We start from the raw sequence: 14574 nt of genomic DNA on the forward strand, positions 1-14574 counted from the left end.
CCTGTCCATCTTGAAAGGTGATATTCCCAGAAGAGGGAGTGAAGTCATTGAGACTGGTAGTGATTGGCTGAGCCTCCCAGTACACCACCACTCTCCCAGTCCTGCCAGCCAATCGCACCACTGCTAGATGGAGGACGTTTCTGGGCGGAGCCACCTCATAGGCCAGCAACCCTCCAGACGCTTCCTAACAATTAGACACAGAAACAGAGGTGGAGCATTAAAATGACACCATAGTGTTAACATACCCATTTGTACCATAGGGTTAACATACCCATTTGTACCATAGGGTTAACAGACCCATTTGTACCATAGGGTTAACAGACCCATTTGTACCATAGGGTTAACATACCCATTTGTACCATAGGGTTAACATACCCATTTGTACCATAGGGTTAACAGACCCATTTGTACCATAGGGTTAACAGACCCATTTGTACCATAGGGTTAACAGACCCATTTGTACCATAGGGTTAACAGACCCATTTGTACCATAGGGTTAACAGACCCATTTGTACCATAGGGTTAACATACCCATTTGTACCATAGGGTTAACAGACCCATTTGTTGGTATTCATTACCCATTTGTACCATAGGGTTAACAGACCCATTTGTACCAGGGAGCTTTTAACATACCCATTTGTACCAAATCAAATCAAATCAAATTTTATTTGTCAGAGCACCAGATGTTAATAGTTACGAAATGCTTTGTAAGATGAACAAGTGATCTAACTAACAATTCCAAAAAAAACTACATACACAGTGTAAGGGGATAAAGAATATGTACATAAGGATATATGAATGAGTTGGTACAGAGCAGCAATACAGTAGATGATATTACAGTATTCATAGAGATAAGAATGTAAAAAGTGGCATAGTTAAATGGCTAGTGCCATATTCAAAGAGAATAAAGGAATGAGAGAGTAACATTTTAAGGTAGCATTGTTTAAAGTGGAGAATTTACATCATTTCCCATCAATTCCCATGATTAAATGGAGTAGAGTCAGTGTCATTGACAAGGAGAATAAAGTGGTGGCTGTTTAACAGTCTGATGGCCTTGAGATAGAAGCTGTTTTTCAGTCGGTCCCTGCTTTGATACCAACCTCGCCTTCTGGATGAATGAAAAGGAATGGAGTGTTTTCCATTCTTTAAGGCAGAATAAAGGAAGTTTGTGATGTTTCATTCAAGGAGAATAAAGGAATGGAGTTGCCATTTCAAAGAGAATAAAGGACCCATTTGTACCATAATAGACCCAGGGTTAACAGACCCATTTCATTCAAGGGTTAACAGGAATGGAGTGTACCATATAACAGACCCATTTGTACCAAGGAGTTAAAGAATGGATTTGGCATATTCAAGGAGAATAAAGGACCCATTTGTACCATAGAGTTAACATACCCATATTCAAGGAGTTAAATAATTTGAATAGGGTTAACAGACCCATATTCATAGGAGAATACCAAGGGTTAACATACCCATTTGTACCATAGGGTTCAGACCCAGAATAAAGACCCATTTGTAATGGGGTTAACAGACCCATTTTCAAGGTTAAGAATAAAGGAATTTGTACCATAGGGTTAACATATTTTCAAGGAGAATTTAAAGGAATGGAGTGGTTAACATACCCATTCAAGGAGAATAAAGGGTTAACAGAATGGACCATAGGGCAGACCCATTTTACCAAGGAGAATAAAGTTAACATACCCATTTGAATGGAGACATATTGGTATTCATTCAAGGAGAATAAAGGAATGGAGTGTTTCATTCAAGGAGAATAAAGGAATGGAGTGTTTCATTCAAGGAGAATAAAGGAATGGAGTGTTTCATTCAAGGAGAATAAAGGAATGGAGTGCATATTCAAGGAGAATAAAGGAATGGAGTGGCATATTCAAGGAGAATAAAGGAATGGAGTGGCATATTCAAGGAGAATAAAGGAATGGAGTGGCATATTCAAGGAGAATAAAGGAATGGAGTGGCATATTCAAGGAGAATAAAGGAATGGAGTGGCATATTCAAGGAGAATAAAGGAATGGAGTGGCATATTCAAGGAGAATAAAGGAATGGAGTGGCATATTCAAGGATAATTGTGTAGCATATGGGTAGAGGTAGTAGTGTAAGGTATTACCTGGGAGACGTTGAACTGCAGGACCCCCCGTGGGTCATCGTTCTCCTGGATGGTGACCTCAGCCACCTCCATGCCAGGCCTCTTCACACTGGGCTGGGCCGCCCCCGTCAACCCCCCCACTAGTTCCACGCCTGTGATGTTCACCAGGAAACTTTCAGCCAGCTCCGGAGCCTCATCCTGGTTGATACATAGACACACAGCCCTCAGGTCTGGAGGATATGGTTGCCTGCTATATTAGGAGCAAAGAAAACCCAACCCACAGACAGGAACTACTGATCTTTCCCATGTTCCACTTCTAAAGAGCCTTTATTCCCCAATCAACCTTAAAGAATGTTGGCAGTTTCAGAGCACATAGAAACCCGGTCCATGTTTTTCAAAACTTCCTCTCAGTCTAAACAAAACACAAAAGTAGTTACCATTAAAATAGCCACTCAACACTGCAATTTACTAGGAATGGATCTATTCCGATGGGAAATAAGTAGTGGGTTTCCTCCGTGGCAGACCCAACACTGGTGGTTTTAGACCTAGTATGGACCTAAGCTGTAGGCAGAAAGCAGCCAGAACAGGCAGAAATCAGCCAGAACAGGCAGCCAGAAGAGACAAAAAGCAGCCAGAACGGAGCCAGAACAGACAGAAAGCAGCCAGAACAGGAAAAAAGCAGCCAGAACAGGCAGAAAGCCACAGTGTCTGCTGAACCAATCTAGATTTACACTGCTGGGGTGGAAGAGGAGAAGGAGAGGAGGAGGGTCCGGTCCCCAGTCATCCCAAGATGAGTCTTGAGGATGGTTTGTCCATAAAGTAATATTCTATAATTTTCTATTCTATTCTACTTTAATGCTATGCGTACCGGTAGTATGGTGATGGTGATGAGGGCAAGGGTGGCGTTCTCCTTCATAATGACGGTGCCCTCCCGGGGTGTGTAGTCCTGTGGGGCGCTGGCCTGGTTGGAGGGGGGCTTGGATAGGGCTGGTCCTGTCTGGTAGTGCACTGCCACCTCCCCAGAAGCCTCCTGCTCCCTCACAATGGTCAGGGTGACATTAGTGGGACTCTCTTGGGTGAAAAGCAGAGACAAACATGTACAAGGAGCATTAGACAACTTACCTAAACCTTATAGCCTGAACAAGGACAGAAACAGATTGGATAATGTGTAGTAGTGAATCACACCAACATCAAAGTGCCTGTCAAATCAAGTAATGATCGCTCATGACAACCTACTTTACACAAGTAACCAAACACTTCAGTAGCTTTAAAAATGGGGCTTATTTTTAACTATACACATTAGAAATGATTTTTCCACTGTATAAATAAATGTATAACAATGCAAACAGCTGGCTTCTTACTCTGAGGCTCCTGTGTGAGGAGGTACTGGGAGTCCAGGTGCCAGCCTATCAACCCGTAGGGTGAGCCGTTGGGCAAGATGGTGAGGAGGGCCTGTGCTCTCTGGGGGTCAATCAGCGCTCCCCTGGAGTGTTGGTCTAGGCCCACCGTGGTGACATCCAGCAGGGTGATGGTGACCCTCTCCTTCAGCTCAGGGATGCTATCTGCTAGCACGGTCAGATTGATGGTAGCTACCACCTGGCCCTGGGAAAACGTCACCTGAGAAACACGGTAGAGGACAACAGGGTGGATGTCTGTTCCTCTGTAGCTCAGCCAATTCAGGAAGTTCATTTGCAACCAATGAACTAAACTAGAAATGGCACATCAGTTGTTTGATTTCTCTTCTATTTCTCTATATCTAACACATGGAAGTTAGCCATGAGAGAGAGAGATGGAAAGAGAGAGACTCACCACTCCTGACGTGGGATAGATATCTTCCAGACTGCCGTTGGCTGCCCAGTGGATGGTCAGTCTCCTGAAGGTTCCTCTCCTCCTCTCAACACTCAGAGAGATAGGGTTGCCCTTCGTCAACTCCTCCACTTCCACAGATAGAGAGCCCTGGAGAGACAGCATCAATGTCAGTATGCACTGTAATATTATAAAGATTTTTACTATTCAACTGTATTGGAAAATAAAATATGAGCATAGAGCGTTAGCACTATAAATTTATGTATGTATAGACATAGAAATGCAAGCAACAGAAACCTATTTGGAAATTGACAGTAAATCAGAGTTAAACAACAGAGAGTACCTGTGTGAAGCCTATGACTCCATGGGCGTCATCATTGGCTGGAATAAGCACGGTCACCTGACCACCAAAGCCAATCTCAGCCCCTCCCTTGGGATTCTTCAGGACCACCCGGAACTGTTCGTCCTCCTCTGGGACATCGTCGTCGACGACGTTCACCGCAATCTCCAACTCCTGGTCACCGGGCACAAAACGCAACTCGCCATAGCTGAGAGTGAAATGCATTACGGTCAGAGAAGACAGCCACTGAAGAATGAACAAAGAACAACAGGCACAAGTGACGATGTAAGGGCCAATTTCCTCAAAGTTTGATCAAACATATGACCAATGCCTCTGGTCTGAATGTAATGGGTTGCCATGGGAACAGTGGGGCACATCTGTACCTGGGTATGAAGTCGGAACGGTTGGAGACAGAGGTGAGCTCATACATAGTGGTGCCTGAGGGCTCGGTGGCTGCTAGGAGGCTCTTAGTGGTGTTGATGTAGGGGAGTGGGAGAGAGAGGAAGTTGGAGGCTGGAGGAGACGTGAGCACCAGGGCAAACAGCGTGATGTCAGACCTCCAGGTGTACAGCGCTGAGCCGTTGCTCCCGGCCAGCAGGAGATGGGCTACGAGACACACAATTAGTAAGAATGTCTCACTCCAGGTTCAAGAATGGCCTTTTCCCTCACTGATTTTATGTCATTTGAAAACAAAATCATCTCTAAAATATGTAAGGTGCATTACACTAATAATGGCGCTGACTAGGGAAACGTTCCCACTGTTCTGTTCCTAGTGCCAGTCTGCATGTTCAAACTAAAACAATGTAACTAACAATGGCATCTTTATGCTTTCATTAATAAAATAATGATAAAAATACTCTTTCAAAATGCCGATGTTTATTTAGTTATGGATCCTTAACGAATTACTATGGGAATAAATATCACTGAATTACAGAAATATCCTCTTTATGTAATTATTGGCGTAGAGTCACATCATATTTTTCGATATACTGTAGACGACATGAGTCTCACTAGTGTTGAGTAATGTGCTGTTAAACGTGGTTTAGGTCTTATTTATTTTAAGAGCATATTGAAGTTAGAAGCAATAGGATTTGAAGCAATAGCCTACAACTATTTTAGCACCATTTCGTGGAGCTCTGAGACAAGCATGGGAACAGGTCTTGATAAATCAATGAGATTGTTATGGTCACCTCATCTCTGTTTGGCTATTGGTTAGGCTAGAATTACAAACATAGAGTGCAGAAATGTTGTGCTTTTAGTGTGACCTTTATTTAACTAGGCAAGTCAGTTAACAACAAATTCTTATTTACAAGGACAGCAGACTCCTTCCTCCCCGTCTGGCAATTGAACCCCTCTAGTACAGCCATTATTGAAAGCTATCAAATGTTTCTCAAAGATGACCTCTGGTGGTCAAACTAGCACTAACTAGCATTAATGGTACCAGTGGTTCACACTTAAATAACATGCCATAGAATTAAGAATAGAATAACATAGAATAGCATGCCATAGAACTTTAAAGGACGAACCACTGTAGCCTTGCTATTGAGAAAGGCTGCCGTAGGCAGACCTGGCTCTCAAGAGAATACAGGCTATGTGCACACTGCCCACAAAATGAGGTGGAAACTGAGCTGCACTTTCAACCTCTTGCCAAATGTATGACCATATTAGAGACACATGTTTCCCTCAGATTACATAAACCCACAAAGAATTTAAAACCAAACCCAATTTTGACAAACTCCCATGTATATTGGGTGAAATACCATCACAGCAGCAAGATTTGTGACCTGTTGCTACAAGAAACAGGCAACTAGTGAAGAACAAACACCATTGTGTGTGTGTGTGTACTCACTGATCCCTGAGGGTAGAGTGAAGGGCTGGGCAGAGGCCAGGCCAGGGTGGGGGATAGACTGGCTGTGCTGGGGGAACAGCTGCTGGGAACCCCATACAAACACCTCACAGGAGGAAGAGGAACCTGGGGATAGGAACACACACACAGACGGGCGGACGGACACACACACACACACACACACACAGCTTTATGTTAGCCCTCAATTATTTCACTCACAGGTGGTTCTGTTAGGTACGACACACCCAGCTACTATAAATGACATCCTCTGAGCCTGCCTGTGGTTTTCCATTGGCCTACGACACTGAAAAGTTTCCCATTGGCCTACTACACTGAGCGCTTTCCCATTGGCCTACTACATTGACAGGCTCTTCCGTTGCGACGTCCCCCGGACGTACCCCGTCCTCCTACCATACACTTTTCTGTACATTATGCCTTGAATCTATTCTTTCTCGCCCAGAAATCTGCTCCTTTTACTCTCCATTCCGAACACACTAGACAACCAGTTCTTATAGCCTTTAGCCGTACCCTTATCCTACTCCTCCCCTGTTTCTCTGGTGATGTCCTGCAGCCCCCAGCACCACTCCCATTCCCCAGGCGCTCTCATTTGTTGACTTCTGTAACCGTAAAAGCCTTGGTTTCATGCATGTTAACATTAGAAGCCTCCTCAAGTTTATTTTATTCACTGCTTTAGCACACTCCATCAGCCTAGCCGTGTCTGAATCCTGACTTAGGAAGGCCACCAAAAATCCAGAAATGTTTAACTAACTATAACATTTTCCGACAAGATAGAACTGCCAAAGGGGGCGGAGTTGCAATCTACTGCAGATATAGCCTACAGAGTTCTGTCTTACTATCCAGGTCTGTGCCCAAACAATTCGAGCTTTTACTTTTAAAAATCCACCTTTCCAGAAACTAGTCTCTCACCGTTGATGCTTGTTATAGACCCCCTTCAGCCCCTAGCTGTGCCCTAGACACCATATGTGAATTGATTGCTCCCCATCTATCTTCAGAGTTTGTACTGTTAGGTGACCTAAACTGGGACATGCTTAACACCCTGGCCATCCTACAATCTAAGCTAGATGCCCTCCATCTCACACAAATGATCAAGAAACCTACCAGGTACAACCCTAAATCCATAACCATGGGCACCCTCTTAGATATCATCCTGATCAACTTGCCTTCTAAATACACCTCTGCTGTCTTCAACCAGGATCTCAGCGATCACTGCCTCATTGCCTGCGTGTGTAATAGGTTGTCGGTCAAATAACCACCCCTCATCACTGTCAAACGCTCCCTAAAACACTTCTACAAGCAGGCCTTTCTAATCGACCTGGCCCAGGTATCCTGGAAGGATATTGACCTCATCCCATCAGTAGAGGATGCCTGGTTGCTTTTTAAAAGTGCTTTCTTCACTATCTTAAAAAGCATGCCCCATTCAAAAAATGTAGAACCAAGAACAGATATACAGTTACCTAAAGCTTAGCCAAATCCATTTAAACTCAGTTTTTCACGATTCCTGACATTTTGTCAGAGTAAAAATCCCCTGTCTTAGGTCAGTTAGGATCACCACTTTATTTTAAGAATGTGAAATGTCAGAACAATAGTAGACAGAATTATTTATTTCAGCTTTTATTTCTTTCACCACATTCCCAGTGGGTCATAAGTTTACATACACTCAATAAGTATTTGGTAGCATTGCCTTTAAATTGTTTAATTTGGGTCAAACGTTTCAGGTAGCCTTCCACAAGCTTCCCACAATAAGTTGGGTGAATTTTGGCCCATTCCTCCTGACAGAGCTGATGTAACTGAGTCAGGTTTGTAGGCTTTTTAAGTTCTGCCCACAAATGTTCTATATGATTGAGGTCAGGGCTTTGTGATGGCCACTCCAATACCTTGACTTTGTTGTCCTTAAGCCATTTTGCCACAACTTTGGAAGTATGCATGAGGTCATTGTCCATTTGGAAGACCCATTTGCGACCAAGCTTTAACTTCCTGTTTCAATACATCTACATAATTTTCCTGCCTCATGATGCCATCTATTTTGTGAAGTGCACTAGTCCCTCCTACAGCAAAGCATCCCCCACAACATGATGCTGCCACTCCCGTGCTTCACGGTTGGGATGGTGTTCTTTGGCTTGCAAGCATCCCCCTTTCTTCAACCAAACATAGCGATGGTCATTATGGCCAAATAGTTCTGTTTTTGTTTCATCAGATTAGAGGACAATTTTCCAAAAAGTACAATCTTTGTCCCCATGTGCAGTTGCAAACTGTAGTCTGGCTTTTTAAGACGGTTTTGGAGCAGTGGTTTCTTCCTTGCTGAAGGGCCTATCAGGTTATGTCGATATAGGACTCATTTTACTGTGGATATAGATACTTGTACCGGTTTCCTACAGCATCTTCACAAGGTCCTTTGCTGTTTTTCTGGGATTGATTTGCACTTTTCGCACCAAAGTACGTTCATCTCTATGAGACAGAATGCGCCTCCTTCATGAGCGGTATGACAACTGTGTGGTCCCATGGTGTTTATACTTGCGTACTATTGGTCGTACAGATGAACGTGGTACCTTCAGGAGTTTGGAAATTGCTCCCAAGGATGAAACAGACTTGTGGAGGTCTACAATTTTTTTCTGAGGTCTTGGGGGATTTCTTTTGATTTTCCCAAGATGTCAAGCAAAGAGGCACTGGGTTTGAAGGTAGGCCTTGAAATACATCCACAGGTACACCTCCAATTGACTCAAATTAAGTAAATTAGCCTATTAGAAGCTTCTAAAGCCATGACATAATTTTCTGGAATTTTCCAAGCTGTTTAAAGGCACAGTCAACTTAGTGTATGTAAACTTCGGATCCATCCACTGCAATTGTGATACAGTGAATTATAAGTGAAATAATCTGTTAGAAAAATTACTTGTGTCATGCACAAAGTAGATGTCCTAACCCACTTGCCAAAACTATTTGTTTGTTAATGGGCACCTCCTCCAAGCTGCCCATTGCACTGAGGATAGGAAACACTGTCACCACTGATAAATCTACGATAATTTCAATAAGCATTTTTCTACGGCTGGCCATGCTTTCCACCTGGCTACCCCTACCCCGGCCAACATCTCTGCAGCAACTTGCCCAAGCCCCCCTCACCCAAATCCAGACAGCTGATGTTCTGAAAGAGCTGTAAAATCTGGATCCCTACAAATCAGCTGGGCTAGACAATCTGGACCCTCTCTTTCTAAAAATTATCCTCTGAAATTGTTGAAACCCCTATTACTAGTCTGTCCAGCGTCTGAGATCCCCAAAGATTGTTGAGCTGCCGCAGTCATCCCCCTCTTCAAAGGGGGAGACACTCTAGACCCAAACTGTTAAAGACCTATATCCTTCCTGCCCTGCCTTTCTAAAGTCTTCGAAAGCCAAATTTTTCACATTTTTTATTTCACCTTTATTTAACCAGGTAAGCTAGTTGAGAACAAGTTCTCATTTACAACTGCGACTTGGCCAAGATAAAGCAAAGTAGTGTGATACAAACAACAACACAGAGTTACACATGGAATAAACAAGCGTACAGTCAGTAACACAATTGGGAAAAAAGGGGGGGAAAGTCTATATTCAGTGTGTGCAAATGGTGTGAAGAGGTAAGGCAATAAATAGGCCATAGTAGCGAAGTAATTACAATTTAGCAAATTAACACCAGAGCGATAGATGAGCAGATGGTGATGTGCAAGTAGAAATACTTGTGTGCAAAAGAGCAGAAAAGTAAATAAAAACATGAGGTAGGTAGATTGGGTGGGCTATTTTCAGATGGGCTATGTACAGCTGCAGTGATCGGTTAGCTGTTCAGATGCTGATGAAAGCCAAGTGAACAAACACATCACCGAACATTTCGAATTCTCCAATATGCAATTTGGTTTCAGAGCTGGTCATGGATGCACCTCAGCCACGCTCAAGGTCCTAAACGATATCATAACTGCCATCGATAAAAGACAGTACTGTACAGCCGTCTTCATCGACCTGGCCAAGGCTTTCGACTCTGTCAATCACCACATTCTTATTGGCAGACTCAATAGCCTTGGCTTCTCTAATGACTGCCTCGCCTGGTTCACCAACTACTTCTCAGGCAGAGTTCAGTGTGTCAAATCGGAGGGCCTGTTGTCCGTACCTCTGGCCATCTCTATGGGTGTGTCCCAGGGAACAATTCTCGGGCTGACTCTTTTCTCTGTAAATATCAATGATGTCACTCTTGCTGCAGGTGATTCTTTGATCCACCTCTATGCAGATGACACCATTCTGTATACATCTGGCCCTTCTTTGGACACTGTGCTAACAAACATCCAAACGAGCTTCAATGCCATACAACACTCTTCCGTGGCCTCCAACTGCTTTTAAATGCAAGTAAAACTAAGTGCATGCGCTTCGATTGCTGCCCGCACCCTCCTGCCCAACTAGCATCACTACTCTGGATGGATCTGACTTAGAATATGTGGACAACTACAAATACCTAGCTGTCTGGTTAGACTGTAAACTCTCCTTCCAGACTCACATTAAAACTTATTCAGGCTAGGGTCTATTTTTCTCCACTTCCTGTCTGACTGACGTAAACTGCCTGTTACTCAGGCCCAGAAGCCAGAAGCATATAATTGGTACCATTGGATAGAAAACACTTTGAAGTTTATAGAAAAACTACACTGAACAGTGTCCCATTTGCCTACTATGCTGAGTGGTTTCCCATTGGCCTACTACACTGAGCCTTCTGGGAAACTCACATCATAGAGACTACCTACTTCACTTATTTGGATTGTGGTCTGTGGTGTTTTATCAATGCTCCAATATACATAAGGACTTTTGTCACCTTACTCCCTCCCGTCTGTGCACACAAACCATGTTTTGTCAACAGTGGATTGGGGACACATTAACTATGCCTGGTAAGTATCATATCTGCACCTTACCATCTCTGCACCACATGATACACTTCTTTATCTCTGTACCACATAAGCCACGTCACCATCTCTGCACCACATCACCATCTCTGCACCACATAAGCCACTTCAGAGCACACGGAGAATAACTAATAAATACAAAATGGCACCGTAGCAAAATGTCAACGTAGAAGATTTTAGATTGCAAAGACAAATACAGAGGAAGTGGTTTGTAGAGAAGGTCACATGAGGTCACCTTCGGTGATGACCAAAAGGAGAGTGTCTGCTCCTTTGTTGAGAGACTCTACTTGTTGAGCTTTGCTGCTGACAGGCAGAGGCCTAGGGTTCTGGAAGTGCCCTCCACTCCACTGGAACAGCACACAGCCGTCCCCCATCTTTCTCCTCACACAGACAACCAGGTAGAGGGTGGTCCCATGGGAGAAGGGAGACACGCTGAGGACACCCTGAAGCTCCAGGCTCTGATGGAGAGCCAAGACACTTCCGGTCCACACGAACACCTGGTAAAAACAAGACAAGTTAGCTACTAGCTAGTCGAGATCAACTCCAGGTGATGAAGTCAAAATCCATTGGCCGTTTTGATTTGAATGACAATCGTAATGTGGTGGTGTGCATGTGGATATCATGTCCTGGAGCACCTGTACTGTACAGGTATGTTTCACAGGTTATGACAAGTTCATTTTAACCAACAAACTCACCTGGCTTGAGGCAATCAAGTAGTGTCTTTTTTCAATGGAGAAGTGTTTAACATCAAGAGCTTCAACAGCCAGTGATTGTTCCTATCGGGAAAGGTTTGATGTTCAATATACATGAATACATTACTGAACTTAATGCCCCTGGCATGGAGCGACTGTCAAAAGAGAACTAACCATAGGAACAGAAGGCCAATGAGTGATTGATTTATAGTAAGTAATTGATTACTATGTATATATTACATAATGTCTGCAGGCAGAAAACACATCATAAGGACCACAAATTAAAAGACAACAGTCAAGTCCAAAAGGTAACAGGCTTCACCAGGGTTAGATTGAGGTTCTGTTGCACTCTGAACAAGCTGAGGTTGACAGCAGGGGAGTCCGGGAGGGCGCCATGTGTGATCGCTACATAGGATGAGCCGTTCATAGAGAAACCCACACACATCCTAGGGTCCTGGATCGTCACCGACTGAAAACAAGAGAGAATTATATGTATTTTTTGCCATTTAGCAGATGGTCTTATCCAGAGCAACATACGGGATCAATTGGGGTTAAGTGCCTTGCTCAAGGGAACAAACATTGTTTCCTTGTTGGCTCGGGGATTCGAAACAGCAACCTTTCGGTTACTGGCCCAACACTCTTAACCACTAGACTACCTGCCACCCCATAGTGCAATCAGGCATCATGATATACTATGAATAGACTGATGCATATGTGTATGCAACACAAAGCAAGGCAGTTTTCTAAAAGCTGTTCTGGGTGAGTCGTTCATGTCTTTCTTCCCTGTTCCCTTCATCTTTCTGGCCTCCTACGTAGTTCAACTACTGTCCCTACAGTGCCATCAGTAACTACTCACATCCCTTGACTTTTTCCAACATGTTTTGTGTTACAGCCTGAATTAAAACATTGATTCAATTGAGATTTTGTGTCACTGGCACAATAACCCATAATGTCAAAGTGGAATTATGTTTTTAGAAATGTTTAGAAATGTATTAAAAATGAAATGCTGAAATGTGTTGAGTCAATAAGTATTCAAGCCCTTTGTTATGCAAGCATAAATAAGTTCAGGAGTAAAAATGTGCTTCACAAGTCACATAATACGGTGCATAGACTCACTCTATGGCAATAATATTCAACATGATTATTGAATGACTACCTCATCTCTGTACCACACACATACAGATAATTGTAAGGTCCCTCAGCCGAGCAGTGAATTTCAAGCACAGATTCAACCACAAAGACCAGGGAGGTTTTCTTATGCCTCACAAAGTAGGGAACTTATTGGTAAACAAAGAGCAGATATTGAATAACCATTTGAGCATCGTAAAGTTATTAATTACACTTTGGATGGTGTCTCAATACACTCAGGCACTACAATGATATTGGCATCCTTCCTAACTCAGTAGCTGGAGAGAAGCAAACCGCTCTAGAATTTCACCATGAGGCCAATGATGACTTTAAAAAGTTACAGAGTTTAATGGCTGTGATAGGAAAAAACTGAGGATCAACAACATTGTAGTTACTCCACAATACTATCTTTAAATGACAAATTGAAAAGAAGGTAGCCTGTACAGAATACAAATTCTCCAAAACATGCATCATGTTTGCAATAAGGTACTAAAGTAATTGGCAAACTAATTAACTTTATATCCTCAATACAAAGCGTTATGTTTGGGGCAAATCCAACACATCACTGTGTCGTGTCTGTAACTATCATTAATTGTGAAGACTGTTATTTTATCAAATACATTCTCTATGTGTATTACTATTATGTGATTAAACTAATAATGCAAACTTTAATTAACTAGGAAGTTGGGGCACCACGGGAAAATGTTTTCGTCTCTAGTTCCCGAATCGACTCTTCAGATATTTTCACATCTTATCAATTAGTCTTCTATTAAATTAATTATTCATTGTTACCTCATTAGTCTCATTCCAAAAATCGTCAAATTCTTCGTTATCTGCACAAACCCTAGTTTCCATCATGAATCACCAATATACAAATTGGCTTCATTATTTATTTACTAAATAAATGAATAAATAAATAATCACAGAAATACATAACAAACAAACAGTAGATATTGGTTACTAACAATGATAGAAAAGTCCCTAGTGGGCTAAGCCGATATGACGGGCTGGTAGACAAATGGAAAGGGGTGGGAACTGAGAAAGAGCGGGAAAGACTAAATGTATTCACTACACACAGTCTATAATTATATTAATTGAAATGCTAATCCTTTGCACATGAATGGCCGCTCATTCGAGAAAAATTACAATTGATATATTTTCGCCCGTATTTCGTTGTCTTCTCTGTTGGAATCCTCGATCATCCTGTAGAGTTCATCAGAGTCTCTGGTTAACTTTCCCAGAAGTCACAATGTCTTTTGTGGTTGTAGGTGGTTAGAATGGATACTTCTCATAGAATAGATTCTTCGGCTGTTGTCTGTATTCTCGTTCTAGATTTGCGTAATTTCTAGCTGCAGACTAGTAATTATACTTCTAAGATTTTATCTTATTCTGTAGTGATCGATAGTGTCAGAGTTTAACCATTCCCAGCCGTGTAGCCAAAACTACAGCTGTATGGTCTCCGATGGCGTATAGAATTGTAGCCTAGAGGAAAACCTGTTTCAGTCTGCCTTTCAACAGACAATGGGAGACAAATTCACCTTTCAGCAGGACATTAACCTAAAACATGAGGCCAAATCTACGCTGTAGTTGATTCCCAAGACAACATTGAATGTTCCTGAGTGGGTAGTTACAGTTTTGACTTAAATCGGCTTGAAAATCCATGGCAAGACTTGAACATGGCTGTCTAGCAATGATCAACAACCAACTTTATTTTATTTTTTAAAATTTTATTTTAC

The 14574-nt window shown here is 42.5% G+C and overlaps 1 protein-coding gene across 1 annotated transcript in view; it reads right to left on the bottom strand.

Moving 5' to 3' along the window:
• Positions 1–14574, bottom strand: part of LOC112237176 (adhesion G-protein coupled receptor V1-like) — a 225981-nt gene that overhangs the window by 129707 nt on the left and 81700 nt on the right. Inside the window, exons 46-56 of the mRNA XM_042320335.1 lie at positions 12033–12179; positions 11714–11794; positions 11254–11515; positions 6097–6219; positions 4631–4853; positions 4251–4455; positions 3911–4057; positions 3463–3718; positions 2970–3172; positions 2123–2299; positions 2–184 (exon numbers count right to left, since the gene is read on the bottom strand). Of these exons, the coding sequence (XP_042176269.1) occupies positions 2–184; positions 2123–2299; positions 2970–3172; positions 3463–3718; positions 3911–4057; positions 4251–4455; positions 4631–4853; positions 6097–6219; positions 11254–11515; positions 11714–11794; positions 12033–12179 (2007 nt within the window). The remainder of the gene's footprint in view (position 1; positions 185–2122; positions 2300–2969; positions 3173–3462; positions 3719–3910; positions 4058–4250; positions 4456–4630; positions 4854–6096; positions 6220–11253; positions 11516–11713; positions 11795–12032; positions 12180–14574) is intronic.

This window comes from Oncorhynchus tshawytscha, linkage group LG04 (assembly GCF_018296145.1).
Source record: "Oncorhynchus tshawytscha isolate Ot180627B linkage group LG04, Otsh_v2.0, whole genome shotgun sequence".
Lineage (NCBI taxonomy): Eukaryota > Metazoa > Chordata > Actinopteri > Salmoniformes > Salmonidae > Oncorhynchus > Oncorhynchus tshawytscha.